General features: G+C 41.7%; 1 protein-coding gene across 3 annotated transcripts in view; it reads left to right on the top strand.

Annotated features, from left to right (window-relative positions):
* UAP1 (UDP-N-acetylglucosamine pyrophosphorylase 1) overlaps positions 1–16,385 on the top strand; it is a 34,487-nt gene extending 18,102 nt beyond the window's left edge. The window contains exons 4-11 of one of the 3 annotated variants that reach the window (XM_032845447.1): positions 650–825; positions 2,218–2,390; positions 7,369–7,562; positions 8,651–8,791; positions 9,599–9,787; positions 10,832–10,879; positions 14,653–14,719; positions 15,814–16,385. In XM_032845447.1, the coding sequence (XP_032701338.1) occupies positions 650–825; positions 2,218–2,390; positions 7,369–7,562; positions 8,651–8,791; positions 9,599–9,787; positions 10,832–10,879; positions 14,653–14,719; positions 15,814–15,906 (1,081 nt within the window). In that variant the 3' untranslated portion in view covers positions 15,907–16,385. Of the gene's footprint in view, positions 1–649; positions 826–2,217; positions 2,391–7,368; positions 7,563–8,650; positions 8,792–9,598; positions 9,788–10,828; positions 10,880–14,652; positions 14,720–15,813 lie in introns of all 3 variants that reach the window. The other 2 variants (XM_032845446.1, XM_032845448.1) reach the window with 2 other exon arrangements.
* The last annotated feature ends 8,168 nt before the right edge of the window (positions 16,386–24,553 follow it).

The raw sequence follows: 24,553 nt of genomic DNA, 5'->3' as shown, positions 1-24,553 counted from the left end.
TTTACATGTGGCTTAAATTCTAGTAAGGGCAGCGGCTACTGCAGTCACTAACTGTGGTTTTTAGATAGAGTTTTTGACTCCTTTGCCACACTAGCATGGTTTGGATTTTTGTGAGAACAGAAAATATAATTACACTTTTAAGATTTTAAATGGAGGGTGAGCCATTTGGGGAAGCCATTTGGGGAAGCCATTTGCTATTTAATAAGCAGATTACATTTCAAAACTTTAGTGGAAAGAACCATGAGAGATGATCAGAATATTTTATGTCTACCCTTTTCTTCCTATTTATTTATAATGGCAGTTTTAAATTCAGAGTACAGTTTTCACAGAGTTCTAAAATGTTGTTTAAGCCAGTTATATGGGCTGTCTGTTGCTGGAGGTATGTTTACTATTGTTACATAGATTTATTTTATATGTAGGATTGATGATGTTACTGGAGGGAAGGCATTTGGGCAATAGCTAATGCTACCTTATCCAGGAAGAGGATGAAGGAAGTCAGAACAAAGAGGCAGTGTGCTCAATGATTTTCTTTCTTTCTTTCTTTCTTTCTTTTCTTTTTTTCTTTTTTTTTGCTTAGAAAATAGACAAGTTTGAATTTTGCCCTAATACCCAGAGCACTGTTGCTTAGAATCTGCTTTTCTCTTGCAAGGTATATAATGACCAGTGGCCGAACAATGGAATCTACAAAGGAATTCTTCACAAAGCACAAGTACTTTGGTTTAAAAAAAGAGAATGTAATCTTTTTTCAGCAGGGAATGCTTCCTGCTATGAGTTTTGATGGGAAAATTATTTTGGAAGAGAAGAACAAGGTTTCTATGGCTCCAGGTTTGTAACCATGCTTATTTAGGGGTGACTAGAAATGGGGGTAACATTCCATTTTGATTTTCTTTCTGATATGGTCATTTGGGTGTTACAAAATTAATATTTAAGATTTTATTGCAATTTGGCAATGACCTAAAAACAAAGAATATGCCCATGGGTGGAATGGATACACTTTTGTATTTTTTGTGGATGCCTGCCCTTGAGAACCACCTGGGCAGCCTGTGGAGCGTTCATTCTCTTTACCCCGCATTTTATATCTGCGGTGTTCATGGCTGCATTACTTCTTGCAATGAAAGATCGGAAGCCATTTGCTATTTAATAAACAAGAGGTAAATTACAGTTTATCTGTAGTATTCTCAAACTCTAATAAAACAATTGATTGGAGATACTAAATGACAAAGAGAAGTAGTGTCAGTAGCTAAGTGAGAGAATGGGACGCGTGAAGCTGTGTGTCTGGCGTGGTGAGGGCCACCGCCCTGGACGGTTGTGGGAGGTGCATGCACGTTGTGGTGTGTTAAGGGCACCCCTGCCCTTGGGTGGTGCACGCTGTGTGGCCACAGCAGCAACCGTGAGTATGATCCCAACTCTGAAAATAAACGTGTCGACAGATTCTTATCTGTGTGAGTATTTGGAGGAAAGGCTGACAGGAAATAAATGAGCGTTGACGTGGTAGCCTCCAGGTACAGGTTTTATTTCATTTTAAGCCCTTTTTTCTACTCAATTCTTTCTCATTAATGGAGGACTTTGCTGTTTTTAGCTCTCTTTTTATGAAGTTGTCCAATTTTTTTAAGCTGTGGCTGCGGGTGTTGGCAGATGAAGTACATTAAAGCAGCACTATAAATAGATGGGAAAAGAAGAGGCTTTTGCCTGTATTTATTTTAAATCTGACCTGATACTAATCTGGTTTCCTAATAACATATTATTTGGTATAAAATGCTCATGTATTTTTTATTTTTGAGATGAGTGAAATTGTCAGTGTTGGGGCTGTAAATAACAGAGCTAACTTGAATCGCATAAATATTAATAAAACTTGAAATGTTATGAAATAATCATTGCTTGAGAATGAACTTTATATTTTATAATGTATTATGGGCTAAATTGTTAAAAAGCCCGAGTTAAGAAGAAAAATATGGTCTTTGGGTTGCCTGGTCCTACATTAATTAATAATGTTATTCTCTTGATACTTAACACTAAATTACTTTAAAAGTCACGTAGTATAATTTTTTTGACACCGGAATTCTTCCTTCTGGGTATTTACTTTTCCTGGCCCTGTGATATAGAACTGCTTTTCAGAGATCTTCACCACTTTGGAAACATGAACCCTGGTAAAGCAGCTTTGGGGTTACCTTCATAATGGGCTTTGCTGCACTTCTAATGGGCTGTTTCATTTCCCAGATGGGAATGGTGGTCTTTATCGCGCTCTCGCGGCCCAGAATATCGTGGAGGACATGGAGCAGAGAGGCATTTGGAGCATTCATGTCTATTGTGTTGACAACATCCTAGTAAAAGTGGCAGACCCACGGTTCATTGGCTTTTGCATTCAGAAAGGAGCAGACTGCGGTGCGAAGGTAATGCCTTTCTCAGCTGTAGTGAGGTCGGCAGCTTGCCCTGTCAGCTCATTTGTTCAGGACTCGAACTGGAACCGTCTGGGTGGTTGGAATGCGTTAGAGCCATTTCTCTCTCTCAGGTAACGGAGCTATCCCCGACCTGCTCTTTCTCTTACATTGGCGGCATTTGATTCTAGAAATAATGCGCGCTTGTCCGTTGCAAGTTAGAGTTCAAACCATACGTGCAGATGGGAGGCTTGCGTGGCTCCCTGGGTTGAGTGTCCGATTCTCGATTTCTGCTCAGGTCACTGTCTCGGGGTGTCCGGCTCTGCGCTCAGCATGAGGCTTGCCTGATGTTCTCTCTCTCCCTCTCCCCCAGTTCATGTACACACGTGCACCCCTGCTCTGTCACTCTCTCTCTGTCTCAAATAAGTAAAATCTTAAAGCAAAATATGTGTGGGTGATTTGTAAGTCCCTGGGGAAGTGAATGATTGTCACTAGGCCTGGGATGGGCTCGTTAATATCAAGTCATATTTGATCAGATTAGCCACTTTCTTCCTATGACAGAGTTGCTGGAGTAGGAGGTCAGAGAAATATAGAGGGAACAGCAGATCGAGACTTTAGCAAAGCATTTGACAAGCGACCTCATGATAGTCTTACGATTAAGATGGAAATGTGCAGTTAAGGGCAGGGCAGTAAGGAGATTAGTAATTGTTTGACCACAAATATACTGATAGGAAGATGGAGGGAGGTATTCCTTTTCAGTATTTTTTTAGTTGCGTAGATGATGATGTAGGAGACTTGCCTGTATGGTGGCTAATGAAACGTGTATCTAGGAGTAAAAGAGAACATGAAAACACTTCAGAAGATTTGAAAATATTAATAGAAATACTGCTTTTCTGGAAATCTGTAAAGCTATCAGTTTTTACCAAATTAAAGTAAACATAGTTTTGGTCAAAGCTCCAATGAGACTGTTTTAGGGACATTAACAAAATGATTGTAAAGTTTAGAAAAAACATGTAAAGGTGGCCAGGAAAATGCCAAGAAAAGGTGACAGGGCAGGAAGAGGGTTGGAGACGGTCTACCAGGTACTAAACTGGGTTGTAAATAAAAGATAATTAGGAGCGTAGTACAGAAACCAGGAGAGAACGACAGATTAGTGGAACAGAATAGATCAGTCAGAAGTAAGTCCATGTATACATAAAGAATACAGTATAGAAAAACAAGGCATTTCGAATCGGTGGGGGAAATGAATGAGATACCTGGTGAAAAATAAAGTAAGCGGTCTCCTTCAAAGCTCATACCAAAATCAATTTCAAATGGATTACACAGTTAAACATAAAAAACCCATAAAGGTGTTAGAAGAGGGGCGCCTGGGTGGCGCAGTGGGTTAAGCTTCTGCCTTCGGCTCAGGTCATGATCTCAGGGTCCTGGGATCAAGCCCTGCATTGGGCTCGGTGCTCGGCAGGGAGCCTGCTTCCCCCTCTCTCTCTGCCTGCCTCTCAGCCTACTTGTGATCTCTCTCTCCGTCAAATAAATAAATAAAATCTTTTTAAAAAGAAAGGTGTTAGAAGAAAAGTGAGAATAATTTTACAATATTGACATGAAGGGAGGACCTTTCTGCCAACAACAAAAACCATATACAGGTTTCTGACAAAAACAAATTAGCCTAGATATAAATTTGAAATATTTGGATTTAAAAAGGTGAACTGCCATTAAAGTCATACCATAGCCTTGGTTGGAGATTTTCTGTTATAAAGATGTCATTTCTCTTAAAATTAATCTGAAATCTATGGCAAAGTCATAGAAGCTGGAGTTTTAAATTTACCAGTGTAGGTTTTGTGAGATTAAGCTGGTGGACCTCATAAGACTCTTCTGGACTCCGAAAATAAAAAAAGTTGGTTTGGTTATTTAAGACCTCTCTGCTCTAATACTCTGTACTATAAATAGCTATTAAATTGTAATAGAAAAATAGTGCATTGTAAATAGCTACTAAGCTTTAAGGGAAAAACTAGACTGTATTTCTGACTCTGCCCCGCTTGGTGTCACTCTTCATTCTAAAACAGAAACTTAAATTTTACTGCTCTGAGCTTCAGGTCCATTTAAGTACTAGTTGATCAGAGCGATGGAGCTGGAAGGAACCTCAGCAACCATCTGGTCACCCCCTACGATTTCAGAACCGAGTACTCTGAGTTCTGGTTCTGAGTGAGTTCCAGGCTCAAGGTCCTTCATCGCACTGACAGAAGCAGGATTAGAACTCATGTTTCCCAACTCCTAGCTTTAGTATCCTCTCACATTATAAAACTAAGCTCTTTCGGTTGATTAGGTTTTTGCTGACAGCTTAAAAAATGTCCGTGTGCTAACCTTTGTGAGTTTACTAGTCACATGGAGACAAGGGTGTGACCAGACACTCTTCTCCACCACCTCTTGTTTCTCCAGGAGCCTCAGGCTTCCTGCTCACTCTGTGTCTGGCGCATAATGTAGGAGTCACTCAGTAAGTGACTACACATTCAGATGGAACCCAAATATGACACGAATGGTATGTGTTAAAAACTTTCAGAAATGATAGAAACCGTTTTTGTGATCTGTCCTCCCACCCTTTTAATTTTAATTGCAGAGTCAAGATATCAAAATACATTTTTAAGAACACTGAAGTTAGGGAGTTATTCATAGTATGGGAGTAGAATAATTTGTCTTATTTCTTTAAAAGGCTCTGGTCTTTGTGAGTTAAGGAATTAAGTATTTTTTATGGAGTGACAGGCTTGGGAAAAGACGGAGACTGCAGTGGTTTACAGAACTACAAAGCTAAAAGGGTAGGAATCACTGTTAACTAAAGGTCACTTTGTAAAGCACTTACAGTAACTATGACATTAAAGTGTTATTTGAACTGAGCTTTTCAGGATTGAAGCTGGAGAAAATCAAGCAAACTTTTAAATTTTATACTGTCTAACTTTCTGTGGCATATAAACTTGACTTCTGGTTTACACAGTTCACAAACGCTTTCTTTTGTAATCGAGGCTTAAAATATTTGGAGGCTCCTAGTTGCCACAGAAGTACATCTTTCAGGGGCTCCTGATGGCTCAGTTGGTTAAGCCTCTGAGTCTTGATATTGGCTCAGGTCGTGATCTCAGGGTCCTGAGATGGAGCCCTGCATTGGGCTTTGTGCTGGGTATGGAGCCTGCCTGGGATTCTCTCTCTCTTCCTCTGCCTCCCTCCTCCCCATGCCGCCCCCCGCAAAGAAAACACACACAAAGAAGGAGCTCTCACTGACAGATGAACACTTGGGCAGTGGAAAGTGTGAGTATGCTTAGTTTTGTTTCCTGTGGCTGGTCAGGAGTCGGGGTCTATGGAGGTGACTGGAAAAGTGGAAATGAGAGGAATCTTCCAGTTTCCCTATCTAGTGAGACCCCCACTGAGGAATATGTGAAGTGAGAGGTGGTGCGGAGTCGGTAGTTGCAAATAGGCCTGTGATAGATGTAAATCATTTGGTTGTATGTTTCCCCCCAACGTAATTCACCTCTTTGGTAGAAGGTTTCTTTTTATGGAATGCTGTGCTCCTTCCAGGCTGGCAGACAGTGAAAGCACACAGCAGCCTTGCGTACCCAGGAGCCCTGCCTCACTGAGCTAGACCCGGGCCCGTAGCTCTGACTGCTGGGTCTGTGTCGTGGGCAGTAGTGGCTTTGGTTGTCTGGAGGAGACTGCTGCTGGCTGGATTTATTTTAAGAAATCAGTTGCTGAAGAAAAGTTTTAGCTTTATTGATGTAATTTCTTAGGATCTTTTCAAATTGAGGACCGAGTTTTCAGACTGCTCTGAAGCACGCTGAGTTGCTCACTGAACAGGGCAAACAAAGCAGTATCTTTAAGTACTTGGTATTGTTTGTTCCATTGGATACTCATCTCATCGGAATCTTGGTTTTATATTAGCGTATCACACACAGTTGTTCGGTGATTTTCTTCTAAACACTTCATTTAGGTCAGTGCTGTGTTGGATTAGGGTGGTGAGGTATCAGAGTCACATGTGAGGGATTTTTTAAAATTACATACTCTATATTTCCCTGTGATATCTTCATTGAACTTCTCTTTATTTTAGGGGAGATAGAGGGAGAACGTGAGTCAGGGGAGAAGCAGAGAATCTCAAGCGTACTCCACACTGAATATGGAGCCTCATGGGCTCCATCTCATGATCCATGAGCTCATGACCTGAACCGAAATCAAATCAGTCGCTTAACCCACTGAGCCACCCAGGCACCCCTGTTTTTCCCTGTGATTTTGATATACACCTTTCTCTCAGCCACCCCCACCGGCCTAGAGCCATTGTTAGAGTATCAAATCACAGGTTTTCAAACTTTTTTTTAAAAAGCATAGAAACTTTTCTAGCATGCAAAACAGATAAATATCGTATGGGCTTCTCTGACTGAAGTTGGAGCCAGACCCCAGTGACTTGCCTATACTCATGCCTCCTACCTCCTGGCCAGGTCTCTGAAAAGCAAGGAACATGCTGTATTCGTGAATGAAAATGAAAACAAAACAAAACAAAACAAAACTCTGTTTTCAAATGAAATGATTTGGACAGTACCAAATGAGAGGCAAGATGCCATACTTTTTGTCGTGTCTCCCCAAGAAATTTCATTTATTCTGAAAGCAGGTTAGTGTAGTTAAGGATACACTGATTAAAATAAAGCATATTTGGAGGGAGGTAGACTCCTCATTTAATGATTCCCAGTCCAGTGTGATTTCCTCTGGGCTCTGTGTATAGGATGGAATTTCTGTTCCACAGTTTCATGAGGTGATAAATAGGAAGGAGATAATTAACTTCATTTCCATTTGGACAGTAGTCTGCCAGAAAATATAAAGATGGACAGGTAGTTGTCTACACCTAAAGATTCCTTTGCTTGAAGACAATATAAGCAAAACTGCAGCTGTGGCCTTTGCAAACGGCACATGTCCAGTGTAGCATTTGACTCTATTTCTTCTGCTGCTGCTGTCTTTCTTTGGGCAGGTGGTGGAGAAAACGAACCCGACGGAGCCGGTGGGAGTGGTTTGCCGAGTGGATGGCGTCTACCAGGTGGTGGAGTACAGTGAGATCTCCCTGGCGACGGCTCAGAGACGAGGCTCCGACGGACGCCTGCTCTTCAACGCGGGGAACATCGCCAACCATTTCTTCACTGTGCCGTTTCTGAGAGATGTTGTCAAGTATGCGCGAGACGGGGGCTTTTACAATTTTTCTTGTACTGGTAATCAGGAACTGAGTCACTTGAGAAGTAGTAAGACTCCCCAAGTCCAGATTCTACAGAATTCATCTTCTCCCCTGAGGATCACTTTTACCAAATGGAACTTTTTCTCACGTTGTAGTTGTTTCTTGGGAAGGTGCATTACAGGGGGTAGATTTGGAGGACTCTGTCCTTCAGTGCTCTGCCTGCCGTCTAGAGCACTTCCCGATTACTTCCTCTTCTCCCTCTGACTGTGTTAGGTTCTGGGGAAGCGAAGAGTGAGAGATGAAGTACGGTCTCTCTACCACAATGGGAAGCTTTAAAAACGTGTAAAGATCTGCCCTACATCTACTGAGTCAGAGTTTCTGGTGGTAGATGCAGGTCACTGGTATTTTTGAGAAGCTGCCCAACAATTGTAGCCAGTTCCCAGACTAGCATTTAGGAACTAGTGCATTTGAGGGTCAGGAAAAAAGAACTTGAGCCCTGGATGGAAACTAGCATGGTAGATAAAAGAATAAAGTAAGAGCTACTTTATTCTGGAGGTCTGTTAAATGAAGGGCATTCTAGCTGTTTCTTCATTTGATAGCTTTTAGACATTCACGATGACGATCTCCTTTTAAAACAAGTTACTTAGCCTTACTTTAGCATATTGACTCCAGTTCTGGAATATTTCCCATTCCACTGTGCTGTCTGTAGCCGTGCTATTAACGCATCCATAGTAACTTATTAATACTTACTTTTCCATTCCACACTTTAGGGGCTCTCAGTTGGGAAAGTTGGGGCAGAGAGAACATTTTCTGGAAGACAGGGGAATTAACGGGAAAGACATTGGTGTGAGCTGTGTGGTGTATATTCTTTAATGTGGAGATCATGATAGGAGTTTTTAAAAAATATAAGGAGGTGAATTGGGAAATCTAATGTTTAAATATGAACCGAAACTTAACAGATGCACTTTGCTTTGAAAATCTTAGTACTGGTTGTTGATGCATTTGTTCCTGAGTGTGATTATCAGATTTTCTGGCATTTTAACTTTGGAAAGTGATTATATCTTTTTTTTTTCTTCCTACTTAGTATTTATGAACCTCAGTTGCAGCACCATGTGGCTCAAAAGAAGATTCCATATGTGGATTCCCAGGGGCAGTTAATTAAGCCAGACAAGCCAAACGGAATAAAGATGGAAAAATTTGTCTTTGACATCTTCCAGTTTGCAAAGTATGTTCTGAGTAGCACCAGTAGGGTTAGAGACAGGTCTTGAGATGTTGCTTTTTACTCTGTTCGGCAGGGCACTGTTTTTAGGAGACACTGGGTCACATATAGTCAGGTATGGCCTTCTGATTGTGAGTGTCCTGTCTAGACTCATTATCATTCTCTAGTATGAAACCACCAGCCCAGGAGTGTGGTGTAAGTTGCCTGTGAGAATGTTTTCTTTAGGTCGGTTAGTCCATTATCTGAGTCCTGCAAAACTGAAATTTTGTTAAAATTGTCACTTCTTTTGGCTAAGAGACTAAAAAGGTTGAGCTAGAGAATTGGCCCAGTTTGTATGTAGGATGCCTTCCTGACCTGTGCGTAAATGTTTCAGGGAACGTGGTTTTAGATTGTATAGCTCTCTGCCAAAGATCGCAGTTGGTGTTGAGGTATGTGTCTCAGAATTTGGCCAGTATGAAAATGCACAAGACAGATGAGCTGTGTAAGATTAATCTTGCCATAAGCATTTCTCAGTCATCCTTTTTTTTACCCCTCCCCCCAGAGCTGATTCTAATGTAATTGACATGAAGATTTCTGACCTTTCTGACTTAAGAGGAAGTGTTTTATAGTTTGGGATGAAAGTAATTTTCCATTTTGCGTTGGACAAGGGAATTCCAACTTCATTTAGTGCAGGGACAAGCATTATTCCGGCATTCATCTGAGAGAGCGCCTGTGACTAGGGACCAGGGGCTTAGCCCCGTAGAGAGGGGTCAGAGCCCCCGTGCTTGCAGTTTTCCCTCCTGCTAGAGCGGTCTCTGTGTGGTTCCACTCCAGGAAGTTTGTGGTGTATGAAGTGCTACGAGAAGATGAGTTTTCCCCACTCAAGAATGCAGACAGTCAGAACGGGAAGGACAATCCTACCACTGCAAGGCATGCTTTGCTGTCCCTTCATCACTGCTGGGTCCTCAACGCAGGGGGCCACTTCATCGATGAAAATGGCTCTCGCCTCCCAGCCATTCCCCGGTAAGTCAGTGTCCCTTCTCTGGCGTGACGTCACTTCCTGGACTTTCCTTCTCGGACCTTTCTCCTCTCTCTCTGACCTATTCCTAGATCTTTTTAAAAAAGCATAGTACTGACGTGGGCAGTCCTGGTGTGATACACCGACCGCCTGGTCCATTACAAAGAGAATGATCACTTTCCTTCCTGTTAAAGAGGAATCCCTTGTTTTGGACACACGTCCACCACGCCGTGGACGAGTCTCGCTGAGGAATGGTCAGGAGGGAATCCTGTTGGTGTGCCGTGCGGTAAAGGCCATCAAGGAGCCACTCTCCCGGGCGCTGCCACTCCGTTTTGTGTGCAGAAGCCCCACTCCCACTGCAGACCCACTGCCCCCAGGCCGCGAAGGAGACGCGGGCCCCTCGTCCTTCTTTCCATGGTGCTTTCATGGTTGCTGAGAGAGATGCTGGCAAGGGAGGGGAATGGCACTTATATTCCGGCTACTCAAACTTTAGAAATGTTTTGGGATTTTTAAAACTTAAAAAAAGAAGGTACTACTAGTTACTTAAATCTGAGATAAAACATTTTGAAGCTCAGTCTTCTCTTTTATGAGAAAACCTTTGTGGGCACCTAGAATGGCCCCCTTCTAAATCATTTGGTATTTATGTACTTCTGCCAACAACGTTCTGGCCTATCATTTATATTCTTGAGGGTAGAACGGCGGGCTGTGTGCACTCAGGCGCTGGCATGCCTCGGTCCGTGTCAGGGCCCTGGCCCTCGGAGCTCAGTGGCCCAGGACTGTGTTTTCCTGGGAAGGAGCTGCGGTAAGCGGCCAACAGAGCCGCTTCCGGGCTCGGTGTGGTCAGCAGCCCTGCTCCGTAGCATGTCATGTCCTCGTGCTTCATCGTTGGCCATTGAGTTTGTTTTTACCCTTCAGATTTCCTTTGCCAAGTTTATAATTTACCATAAATACATGCCTTTGCGGTCAAGTATATTTTGCAATTCCATTTCATTGCTGTTGTTTGATTTGTTTTCCATTCCCATTAATGCTTATTTGTTCCTACATAGCAGTGCTACAAATGGGAAGTCAGAGACCATCACAGCTGATGTCAATCTCAAGTAAATATCCCAGCCTGGCCTGCAGTGCATGGTGACGGGGCCGCGCTTCCCTCCGTACTAACTGGCATCATAGTCGAGCGCTCTGCCTCTCGGTGGTCTGGGGGTGGTGGATGGTCGCAGCTTTGGTGGGGGCGGACTGTGCTTCCTTGGTGGCAGGTGTCTGTCTGGATGACACTAACTCAGAGTCTCGGTGCATGCTGGAAGTGGGGAGCATGCTTTACTAAAGACCTGACCGTGGACGTTTGAGTCTGCAGGGACAGCTTGACGAGCGACAGGTAGGGTGTTGGGCAGGCTACAGGCCAGGGAGAACAAATTTGGATCCCAGCAGAAGCTAGAGGAGCCTCACGTTCGGAAGCTGCGTTGTCCTGGGTTGGATGTATGTTCACAGTAGAAAGGCTGACTGCCTCTGACATGTCTGATGGCTCCTGATACGGAGGAAACGGTTCTCTTAATGTTTTTTCATACTAACAGCTCCCTCTTGGTGTTAGTTTTAGTCTGTCATTATCCTGCTCCCAAAGAGGGAAGCTTTTTTTGTCTGAATGGCAGATAATTTTTAGCTAGAAGTAGCACCGTATCCTGTCTTACCTCAGTGCTGACAGAGTTTGAAAAAACCATTATCCTTACAGCTAAAGAGACAGCTTGATGTCCTTGCTACATTTGAAAAGTTACTAGTTTAGTTTGAATTTTAAGTTTTGGAGATAATTTGGGAAATGTGTGCAGGGCAAAGGATCTGGAGATGGGAGTTACTTCAGAAGTAGAGCAGCAGGGATGTCATTTCCATCCCTGTGGTTTTTTTTCCCCCTACCTTTGCCACTCACTTTTGCCCCATGGAGAAAGATGCTTGTGGGTAGCAATGTTTCCCTGGTGTGGCCCTGTCTTATAGACAAGGAAGTGGACTTAGAGATGCGGGAGTTTCTTAGAGGAGCCATAGGTGACTGTGGGCCTTCGTGCCGTGAGAACTGGATGCAGACTGCTTTGTTATTTTCTGCCCCTTCCATCATTTTAATATATGGAGGCAAGTTGCTTTTAGAATTTGAGAAATGGATTTTTGACCCCAAATTTCCTTCTCACTGAACCATGCTTTTAACCTCAAACGTGAAATAGTTTCTTTATGCAACTGAAATCAACATCCGGCTGTCTCAGGCAAGACACAAAGTGTTTCAGACATTCTTGTTTGGCTTCTCTTATTTAGTCCGTATCCCCTCAGTCCCCCTCATTCACTTCATTGTAGCCACCTGTAGACTAATTAAACAAATCAAAGTTTGGCCCCAAATGAGATCGCAGACTTAATTTCAGCAGGAACGATTTCTGTCTCTAAGTGATGTCCTCGAGAGTAAAAAAAGATTATTGAGAAATGAGAGATGACAACGAAGTACTTTGTATAAAAGGGGGAAGAAACAGCTGGGAGATGATTCTCAAAGAGCGGAAGCAAGGATGCTGAGTTTTGACCAAGTGACATTATTTTTATTTTTTATCTCAGCACTTACAGACCAGTTAGTTACTGAAAGTCCGCTTGGCTAAAGAATTGGGGGATAATATGTTATTGGTTTAAGTTGCATATCTTCTGAGATTTTGCATTTGGTGACAGTAGCTTCTGTCTTCCTTCTGGGTATCCATCTTTGTTTATTAAGAGTGACTTTCTTAGTTTCTTGCAGTATCTTTGTGGTACTTGACAAGAAGTTATATTTTAGGTCAACCTTGTGTTCCTTGGGTTCAAATCCACCTTCTGATCGTGGCACAGCAAATCTGGGAGGGATTCTGGTGGGACTGGACTATCTTATCAGTGGACCGGGTCCTTATTTTTCCCATTTGGTTTAATTTGAGTCCAAGCTGCCCCAGAGAGTCTGGACCAGATTTCTTGAACTCTTTTAGAATCTGACACATATCTGGGCAGATGTGTGGCACATCTTTAATTTGTCTCTTCTTCAGGTTAGTCCGTTACCTGTCTGCCCCCCCATAGTCCATTTATTCATTCAGCCAACAGACGTTTGTAGGTCTGCTCACGGACCTGCACGTGCTGCTGGTGTCTGGGTGCTGGAGTAGCTTTCACAAGAGAAATGAGTCCTTTCTGACCGCCTGCTGGGAGGGCTAGATGCATGAAAGCCAAGTAACATCAGGCAGTATCTGTCTATGTGTTAATGTATGGTATAAATATCAACTTACAATGATTTAAGGGGCAGCGACTTGGCAGATATCTATTAAAGTTTTTTTTATGAAGTAAATGAGAGCAGTCACTACAAAATACAACAGTGAAGGGAGGAACGGGCTTGTGCCAGATCTTGGAGGAAGGCTGTAATTTGGATAGTCCAGATTTTTCTTTGACCATAGTTGCAAGTGACTTGGAATAATCCAAAGTGTGTGCAGCTGGTCTGTTTTGAGTGGAAAGTAGTGGGATAAGTAAGTGGGAGTAGGATATAGAGCACCTTGAATTTAAACTACCTAGTTCTGTTTAGAGAAGTTTGGGCATTGCTAAGCTCAGAAGCCCTGTGATTTTATTGACTGCACCAAAGCCTCAGATGCATATTTGGTAAAACAAAGGAGAGCAATGGGTTGAGGCTGTAAGAGACTAATTGATTGATTGTTTGTTTGTTTGTTTGTTTTAAGAGAGAGAGCGGAGCAGGAGGGGGAGGGGCAGAGGGAGATGGAGAATCTTAAGCAGGATTCAACGCCCAGCCAGCATGGAGCCCAATTCGGGGCTCTATCCCACGACCCCGAGTTCATGACCTGAGCTGAAATCAAGAGTTGGGCACTCAACTGACTAAGCCACCCAAGCTCCCTGAGACTAGCTTTTGTGTGCTCTATATCCTACCTGTGGAAAAAGCTAGAGGTCTAGTGCCTTTATGCATATTAAAAACATTATTTATTGACTTTTATATTAAAAACTTAGAGACTTTTAGAAACTCAGGATTGACTGGCCATGTATGTTAGAATGTGGCCTGGAGAGAGCAGATGGTGACTTTGGCCTTGCCTTTGCTTGGGTAGCATTCTGTCTTAGCTCTTTGAAAAGAGACTTTGGTGAAAGTAGCAGAGAAGCACTTTGAAACCTTGAATAAATCAGCTCAGCTAATCTAGGAGGTGTGGGTTGTATAGAAAATATGTATTGGGTGATAACTGACCTTTAGAACAGTACTGTCAGTAGAACTTGCTATGGGGAAGGAAGTAATCTATGGCTATGCTGTCTGATTTGGCAGTTGCTGAGCACTTGAAATGTGGTTTTAATGACTGAGGAAATGAATTTTAAAATTTTTGTTCATTTAAAAATTCCTAATTAATTTAAGTTTAAGTAACCACATGTGGCTAGTGGCCAGTGTATTTTGGCCAGTGCAGTTTTAGAACATTTGTTCGTAGTAGTACTTACGCTCAAGGTTGGGGCTAGGATTGACGGGAAATAGGAAGGATTCACAGTACCTAGCAGTGGGCCTGAACTGTAGTTTATATTCCATAAATAGTCCACCCCTATCACAGTAAAAGTTGGAAATGATAAAAAATGAGATGTGCATTAGCAGATAAGTATATCAATATAGGTGAAGTGCTTTGAAGACCTACTGGTAATTATTGGCACTTGCCCCAAATAGTGTCATCTGGACCATGACAAATTCATGTTTACTTAATCCGCAGGGAATTTGGTGACCATCATGATAGAGGCTATTCTGTTTGTCTAACTGGGAGAATTTGATTATCTGCAAGCTTCTCAGAGGAAAGTGATGGTCTATACTTTCATTCTGGCAATAACATGAGAAGCAAAACCTTTAACATGCTTGTTTTCTTCTTAGCTTGAAGGATGCCAATGATGTACCAATTCAGTGTGAAATCTCCCCACTTATCTCCTATGCTGGAGAGGTAAGTTTGATTTGCTTTTTTCCCCTCTTTTTTTTAATGATAGGATCTGGAGACTGTTTCATATTTAAGTAGAGTTGCCTATTTCCCAGTCCTCTGCCCTGCTTATCCTGGGAGTGAGCAAAGAAGTTCATTTGTTCTGAATTTTTCTCTTTGAGAATTCCTGTTAATGGCTTTGCATCTGTCCCACAAATGGTTAGTTGCCACAAATAGAGTGTTTCGTAATTTAATCCATTTCACTGACACATCAAAATGCAATGGTCTTTCAGAAAAAAAAAAAATCAACCTTGTGTTTTAGATAAATCAGCCACCTCTTTTTTTTTTTTTTTTAATTGAAATACAGTTGACCCACAATGTTAATTTCAGGTGCACAACATAGTGACTCACCAAGTCCACACATTCTGTGCTAACCACGAGTGTAGCTACCATCTGTCACCATACAATGCTATTACAGTGTTACTGACTGTATATATTCTCTGTGCTGTGCCCTTTGTCCCCATGACTTACTCATTCCATACCCAGAAGCCTCTGCCTGCCATGTTCCTTCACCCATTTTGCCTGTTCCTTTACCCCTCCCCGCCACCATCAGATTGTTCTCTGTATTTGTGGGTTGTCTGGCTTTTGAAAACAAGGTCATTTTTCCTCTCAAAGGGTTATTTTGTTCATATACTTGGTACTCTCACTTTTAAAACTGGGAGATTTAGGGGTTACTCTTCTAATATGGAATATTTTTCCTGGAGATCCTTGTCAGATTGCTTAATTTCAGCATCAGAGACAGCCGGCTGCATTGCTTAGAAAGTTAACTCTATTGGGTGATGGTGATGAGAAGAATGACTCACATCATATTAACTTTAGAAATTATAATTAGAGTAATTTTCCTTTCTTTGTTGTTTGTTTTATGATTCTATAAATTGGTCATTAAGCCCAGTTTAAAAAGTATATGAAATAGATTTTTATTGACTCAGATTCTACATTTACACCCAACTTTTTGGCATCCGTGCTTTCTATCTTCATTCTGGTCACGAAGACCAGCCTTGTAGGACTAGTGCCCACTAATTTTCTAGCTATGTTTCATTTCATTTCCTCTGTTCTTTCAGGGAATAGAAAGCTATGTGGCAGATAAAGAATTCCATGCACCTTTAATCATTGATGAGAATGGAGTCCATGAGCTGGTGAAGAATGGTATATGAACCAGAAACCAAGTTCACCACAGTAAGAATAGCTTTTATTTTTGATAGACCAACTGTGAACCTCAGGACCTTTCCTGCAGTACTCGTGTTTGAATAGCCACAGGGTTTCACCTTTCTTGTTGAACTCTTACAACTACTCCATACTCCCCAAGATCCAGATGACTGAGCTTCAGAAGGCATTTTTATGATTCTCAACTCATTGAAGGTCTTATTTATATTTTTTAATTGTATGATTTTTTTTCCAAGCCAAGGAAAACATTGGCCATCCAGTAAATTTCCTAAGCTTGGGTATAGTCAAGGTGTTCAACATCATTGTACTTAGAGCTGGAAACATTTGTTTTTGAAGTTGTACATAGTAATATGTCCTTGTTTGTGTGTGTCGAAAGGTTTCTATGGTACTAAAAGTTTGTTTTATTTTATCAGAAATTAAATTTTTTTAAGAAAATAATTGGATGGTAAAATAAACGTTTCTTCTTGTCTCTGGAGTGTCATTTGTACCTTGAGGGAATTATTCCACTAGGAAATAAGAAACTTGGGAGAAATTTTGAGATAGTATAAGAAACCAAATTGGCGCTCCAGGGAAATGATGGCCCCACAGGTTTTGAACGAATCCCTATATTTGGACATTAGCCTTCTGTCACTTTATAACAGTGGCTCTGAACCAGAGATGATATGCCCCTGCAAGAGGCATTTGGCAGTGTCACAACCAAGGTGGTGGGATGGTGTTCTGACGTGTAACGAGAGAGGCCAGGGATGATCCTAGACTTCCTGTGGTGCAGAGGGCAGTCTCCCGTAGCGAAGAATTCTCTGGCCCACACTGTCAGTACTGTTAAGGTTGAGAAACCTTGTTTTGTATCATTGGTTTATTCTCTCACCCAAATATTTGGTGGCACTTAGGAATTCAGAAGAGCAAAGTTCTGGCATTTCCCCTGGCAAGTTAATCACTCCCACTTCAGGTTTTCTTTGTTCATCTAGAGGATGAAAAAACAGAGTGGGGTGGGGGGGGTGTTTCCTTAAAATATGTGCCGTAGATCGTTGGCCATTAGTAAGGGTACTCCATGTCTAAAAATAGAGTTTGCATGAAGATACTGAGTTTTATAAGTGCATTTTATATAGCATTTAAGTGTTGACCAAAGCATAACATTTAATATCTGGATAAATGAAAAATTCTAAAAATTATGTCTAGAGAAGAAATTAGTCAATTTTATCTTTCACTGATGGAATGTTATAGGTGGGTGTTTCTTCTCTAAAAGTATAAATTTTAAGGGTCACTTTTTTAAAAAGTATGATATTTGTACCTATCTAAAGTTATTTTTTGTGCTAAGGTGTAGGTAGTGTGTCTAGCATATTTTCTCTTTTATTTCAATAACAGCCCAGTTTGCTGTTGTTGTCCATTCCATTTCTCAAAAAGACTTGTGAGGTTTGAGTTCCCCATCAGAGCAAGCTCCGAATGGATCATGAGGACAGAACCACAGGGTCGTAGCACCTGAACGGTACGCTTCATCTCCTTTTTCTGGACCTTCCTCTGCGATTTCCCCACTCCCCATCTTTAAGCTCCTGCCAACACCAGGAAGGGGAGGCCAGGTGGTGTGGAGTGGGGGTTGTGGCTTTGCTGGAGAGGAGTGGTGGCCCAGGCACATTGGGTCCAGTGAGGGTGGAGTGTCTGGGAGCCTGCGGCTGTGAAATTATGAGGTGGCAGCATGATGCACCTTCAGGAGTCCTTGTTAAATAACCGTTCTAATTCGGAAAATACAGAATTGGGTAAAATGGTTATAAAAATATGAATTAGAATCATTTGAGAACAGTGTGGTGGAGTTTATATGAGAGTCAGTAATCTCTTTGAGTCTGGTTGAAATCACCCTTTAAATGTGTCAGGAGCCTCAGTTTCTCTCTTGCTTCTTGAAATTGATCCAGTTTTGACATCTATAAAGGAATTACTAGGGACATTTACAGGAAGATGAACAACAAGAATTTCATTTTCCAGTTTCTAGTCCTACCGTCCCCTAAAGTTTGGGCTGTTAATGGCAACAGCGTGGGTTCATTGCTAACCCCAGCTTGCTGTCTGCAGTGCTTCCTCTTGATGATTCGTCATGGTGTGGTCAGATCTGTTATCCAGGTAAAACGAGGCAAGGAAAAATGCATAATCCAAGAGAGTGACTAAAACACCCATCAGTCTGTTGGCTTGGAAGTCTGTTTTCCTACTGGCTGAGACTGTTGCTTGCACTTCATGGCCCTCGTGGGAGCCCCAGTTAGGAAAGACATGTTGGGAAGTGATGGGGTGTCAGCCAATGGGGGCTGAGTGCTGATCACATGTGCGGCCCTGCGGGCACACATAGCCCTCTCTTCCACAGCCTGCATTCTGGTTCAGGGGATAAAATGAACCCACTTAAACAAGGCAAAGATAATTTAGTACTAAAATGTAAAGAATCAAGTTCAGTGGAAGTTAAGCAAAGGCCATCATTATGAACTGGAGTTCGGTAAAGCAGAACTTCTCAATAAAGAACCCTGTCATTTTGAGAGCAGAGCTACTATGCCTTTCTCAAATTAGGGTCAGAGGTTTATGTTCTAACAAAAAAAATGTACCTTAATAATTCTAACATGTAATATGAAAAACCATGTTTTGCTCATAGTAAGCGCTCAAATAATTGAGCTCTGATCTATTGGATTTGGTTGCCTTGAAGTCAGATGTGTATTGTGACTTAGATATGGATTATTAAAGGGAGTCTGGTTGTTGTGGGGGAAGGGCTACTTAGCAGCATCGAAGCTGCCAGGTGTTGCCCAGGTTGTGGGATCAATGAGCAGACCTGCAACAGTGATTTTCTGACTGTATCCCCCTGCCTGGGTACATCAGTGTCATCGGAAACTTGTTAGAAATGCACATTTGCAGGATCCTTGCATCACACATTTTTGAGTGAGGCCTAGAAACTTGTGTTCACATGAACCCTCCAGGTGATTCTGATGCACACCAAAGTTGGGGAACCACTGCTCTAAGAAGGCCAACCAAAAGGTCCATGGATGTTACAAAAAAGAGAACATACATAAGAGGAAAACAGGCCAGTGTTCCTGAAGCCAGGAATAGGGTGAGCCGGAAACCAAACAGGTATGTCTTATGTGAGCTTTACTCTTTGAAATACCGAGGCAATGGTACTGACGGCAGTAAGAGTGAGGATGGCCCTAGCAAGACCTGCCCAGCACGATTGGTGTTGCTGGCGCAATGGTATCTAAATCCTTCGGAGTCTCTGGATCTCTTGGAGCAGTTAAACCAGCACCCAGTTCTGGACATGGTGATCCTCAGTCTGGTGAAAGCCGGAGTAGCTAATTTTATAAACACTAGATGATTCCAGAGCACAGCTAGGAGAGAGAATCATGACTTGGTTTAGAAATCAGCAGCCAAGGATGATGGGGAAAGGAGTTTGGATGTGTTCTGGCTTTGAAAAATCAGACAAGGGAGGTGAAGAGTGGAGAGCGTTTCACTTGAGGAGAGCACACACAGGGAAGGCGGCGGGGGCCTGGGTGCGTGCATTCTGGGGTTGAGTCCATCTTGTAAAGACCTCAGACTGCAGAAAGAACCACCCTAATTGGGCTCGTTCTAAATTGTATCCCCTCTGATTCATAGCGTTTCCTACAGCTAGAGTGAGGCTGGTGTAGGGAAAAAGAGAAAGTTAATGAATTTGGCTTAAAAATAGGAATTTCAGGTTGAATGAGAAGTAAAAAGGAAAATGATGTGGTAAGGTGATGGCATGATGGGTGGCTTTTTCCTCTGTATTTCATAAATTTTTGGATGATGCATTCTTACTAATTTTATGATAAAAAGTTGTATTTTTTGTAAAGGCTCAAAGGATAAATAAACCAAGGGTAGTCACATTAACCAGTTAGGTGCAGCTGCAAGAGAACTTGGAGGTGAAATTGGCTATAGTGAGGTCGGGGGGAGGGGGGTACAGATGTACCTTCAGACAATGGAATGTAGACAGGGCAGTATTGGAGCAGGAGACGATGTAGTCTTATATGCTGTTATCTCTGACCTTGGCTGTTACTTGGAGTGTCCTCAGTTGTGACCTATGATAATGTCTTAATTTGGAGGGATGTACAAAGCAAATACACTGTGAATTCAAGGTAGTGAGCTTTGAGAGAAAGCCTTGCTGCAGGAGGTTTAACAGGAGTTCTCTGGTAGAATATATGAATTCAGGATTACGTTACACTCTCTTAAAGATGAGAGGCCTAAGAGGCTTGCCAAAAGTTCAGTGAGTCAGTGGTGACACCACATATGTTTATATAGACAGTGTTTTCAAAGTTCTGAACCAAGTTAGAAGGACAACGTAAGAACAGAAAGTCTATTATTATAGTTTCATGACTCACTGTTTCCACATAAGCGCTCATTTCCATCTCGGTGATTCTACTTCTCAGGAAGTGTTCCTTTTCAGATTTTCTTCTACTGGGCAAGTTTTGTTTCTACACATCTACAAAATGATGTGTAGAACTCATAATGTACATATTTTACACTGCAAAACATGGAGTAACATAGGTGGTGTGTAGGACATAGAAATGAGGCTTGATAAATTTCCTTTTTAAAGTTTAAAATTTCTCCTAATTCATATACTTCTAAAAGGTCTGAAATTCGACAGAGAGAGTAAATCTCATGAATATAACATAATGAGTATCAAGTAGAGATAACTGTGGCCAGTATCTTAGGGCCCTTAACCATGGGCCAGGTATTGCTTGAAGCACTTTATCTACATCGTCTCATTTAATCCTTATTACTTCCTCTGAGGTGTGAACTTCTATTGTCTAGTCCAAACTAGTAAAAAGGTGAGCTGGAAATTGAACCCAAAGTCTGAATCCAGAGACCTGTTCTTTTTCATTTTTTTACTTAAAAATTTAAAATATATACAGTAGTAGAGAACATAATAATGACCTGTTCTAACAGTTAACATTGGCTAATCCTGTTTCATTTCATTCGCACCTCCAGTGCCCAATCAGTTCTGTGTGTTGGATGTAATACTGCAGTATACATCTAAGATAGAATCGTGTGTGTGTGTGTGTGTAACAACTTAAAAACCTTAACAATTAATGATTCTTGAACATCATCTGCCCTGCACTGAATCTTTGTTACCCACCCCCACCCTGCCCCATTCATACGTTGAACTCTAACCCTCAGTGGGCTATTAGGAGGTGGGGTCTTTGGGAGGTCATGAAGGTGGAGTCCTCATAAATGGAATCAGTGTCTTTATAAAAGAGACCCCAGAGAGCTTCCTTAATTGTTTCCACCATTTGAGGACACGACAAGATGACGACCGTCCATCTGTGAACCAGGAAGCAGACGTTCACCAGATACCAGATCTGCCAGTGCCATGATCTTGGGCTTCCCAGCCTCCAGGACTGGGAGAAATAAAGTTCTGTTTAGAAGTCACTCAGTCTGTGGTGTTTTTGTTACAGCAGCCTGAATGGACTCAGAAATCATCGAATAAGATCCAGCAAGTGTTCAAATGTCCCCGAGTTCACGTAAATTTCTTTTTAATATCCATTTGAATCAGGTTTTAAAGTCCACATGTTGCCTTGACTGTACTGTCTCTTAAATGTTTTTTAACCTGTGCAGGTCCTCCCTCTCTCTATATGTACTTATTTATTTGGAAAAACTGGTAATTCTTCCAGTCTTGTCTTACAGATTTTGGATTTCATTTCCATGTTAACAGTTTCCTCTATTTTCCGTATTTCTTGAAGACTAATTGCATCTGAGGCTTGATCAGATTCAGGTTCACTTTTTTCCCCATAAAAACACTTTATAGATGGTTCTGTGTATTTCCTACTGAATCTGACTAGAAGGCATGTAAGTGTCTTGGTGCAATGAAGGTTGATTTTTTTTTTTTAAGTTTTTATTTATGTATTTGAAAGAGCGAGCACAGAGGGGAGAAGCAGAGGAGGAAGCAGGCTCCCCGCTGAGCAGGGAGCCCAACATGGGCCTTGGTCCCAGGACCCTGAGATCATGACCCGATCCAAAGGCAGATGCTTAACTGACTGAGCCACTAAGGCGCCCCGAATGGCGTTCTTAATGTAGGCCTGATCCAGCCATCATAGAGTCCCCACCAACCTTTCATCTGGTGTCTTAGCAACTCCTGAGGCCCGGTTCCAAGATGCATTATTTCATTAGGGTCTGAAAAATGAGATTTTCCTATCTCTTTTGTATTTATTAGCAAGCATTCTTTATAAAGAAACACTTCCATCAATTGTTTGATTAGCTAGGACAGCAGAAGCAGGATAGATGCTTGAATGTTTCCTTTTACCAGTTTCCAGAATAATGCGCTCTGCCCCGGCAGTCTTCAAAGCTATGTTTGATGTGTTTCCATCCATTACAGACATTATTAGTTTTGGCCAGTAAACCCCTCTGATTTGGCTCCTGTGTCCCTTCTGACATAACTCTAGTATTCCTTTGTAGCTTCTTTGCCATCTTATGTGACAAAATGTCTCAGGATCAACTTGAACATTTCCAGACCTACCCTAGACAAAATTTGTTTTGAATACAGTTTAGATATTTTATAAAATATATTTATTAACTAATTTATTGTGACACATTTACTTTTTTCACTTTATTTAGGGGAAATCCTTGCAGTGGAAATTTAGATTTTTAAATCCAAACTTGTGTGATGAAGTCTGCACTCTAGGACCACAGGGCTTAGACCTCGTTCTAGAAAGATCCAGTCCTCTGAGATGAGAGTGTAAATGATGACTGAAGTCAGGGAATGCGTCAGGAGTCAGTCTCTGGGAACCATGGTATCCACACTCTTCTCTCCATGTTCCCAGAGTCTGTGATTCAACCTAGTGCAGTGGATAATTGCTACAGACTTCAAATGAGACTGCAAGCACTTTCAAGAGAGAGGTACTCAGTGGTGCCCAGCACTGGAAAGAAGTCCAACTTGTCAAAGGAAGCCATTTCTCCAAGAAGCTTTGTTCCTTATAATATGGTATTTAGATGCTATAATCTGGACACTAGGAATCTTTACTGCTAGAGGTTTTAGGCCTTTTTAGAGGACTGAGCTTGAAAATACATCTTGTTTGTTTTGAAAAAGAAAAACATGATGCAAGTTTATACTGGTTAATTACAGTTTTTAAAAATAAGATACTTCTTTGGGTCTATGTTTATGACTCTTTTTGTCCTGAGCTGAAAATCTTGGTTCCTAATGATCAATGTAATTGTTTATTTTTCAAGATTTATTTATTTGAGAGAGGGGGTTTGTTTGGAGGAGAGGCAGAGGGAGAAGCAGACTCTCTGCTGAGCAGGGAGCCTGATGATGCGGGGCTCAATCCCAGGACCCTGAGATCATGACCTGAATCAAAGGCAGATGCTTAACCTACTGAGCCACCCAGGTGTCTCTGTAATTATTTATGTTTAGAATATTACCGTGATGGTTAATTTTGTGTGTCAACTTGGCTGGTCCATGGTGCCCAGGTATTTGGTCAGGCATTATTCTGGATGTTTCTGTGGGGGTCTTTTGGGTAAGTTTAACATTCAAATTGTTGGGTTTTGAATAAAGCAGATTAGCCTTCATTGTGTAGGTGGGCCTTGTGCAATCAGTTGAAGACATTAGTAAAACAAAGACTGACTTCTCTTGGACAAGAAGGATTTCTTGTCTTAACAGATGGCCTTTGAACTTGAATTGCAATATTGGCTCTTCCCTGGGTCTCCAGCCTGCTGGACTACCCTACAGATTTTAGGCTTAGCCCGTCCTCACAATTACAGGAGTTAATTCCTTAAATTTCTACATACCCACATCCTTTTGGTTCTGTTTCTCTGGAGTTTAAGAGAAACTTACTGGAACTTCCATTTCTAATGGAGGATGGAATAAACAGAGACTAGATTTGCTGCTCCCATCTGGAACAACTGATAAACCAGATAAAATAAATGAAACAGTGGTACTGAAGACATCAGACATCAGGCAGTGAAAGTCTGTGATCCCTGGAAGATGGCACAAATGAAATAAGCCCTGTGGTTGTCGTGAGTTGCTTCCTGTAGAGAATTTTTAGGTCACACCGCAACACAGAGGAACCAGGAAATATTTGGCCGTCTCCTTGAGTTGAGAGGATGGAGTTTGAGGAAGCCAAGGTGGCTAGAATTCTTAGGGTATCATACTAGAGGAGAGAGGTGCTTGAAAAGGCTGGAGGTCTCCAAAAGCACCCCTTAGAATACTCAGTTGAGTATGAACTGCATATATGTGTGTAAAGAAACTATTTGATTCCACATACAAGTAAAATCATGTGACATTTGTCTTTTTCTGTCTGAATTGTTGAATGACTAAATGGTGCACCTAAAAATGGGATATTGTGTGTCAGCTCTACTTCAATATAAAAACAGAAAATGAATGGTGAAAAACAAAACACTTGAGGCTGAAGAAAGAACTGTCTGAAAGACTGAATAAGTGTCGGGAGTGGAAAGCCTCATAATTTCCAGGTGTTGGATTAGAGTACCAAGAAGGGACCTGCCTAGACAAAATGCAATTCCTGTCTGACCTAGCAAAGCTTAAAAACAAGACCTGAAAGAATCAAACTGTTTCTGTGTAATTTAATGGTGTCTGTATTATTATTAATTTTTTATTGCTACATACTACACATTTATTTTCTTACAGTTTCTAGGGATTAGTAATCCATGGAATGCTTT

This window comes from Lontra canadensis, unplaced genomic scaffold (assembly GCF_010015895.1).
Source record: "Lontra canadensis isolate GAN:19392208 unplaced genomic scaffold, GSC_riverotter_1.0 scaffold164, whole genome shotgun sequence".
Lineage (NCBI taxonomy): Eukaryota > Metazoa > Chordata > Mammalia > Carnivora > Mustelidae > Lontra > Lontra canadensis.
Note: the sequence above shows the minus strand (reverse complement) of the source record. Positions and strands in the feature narration are given on the sequence as shown.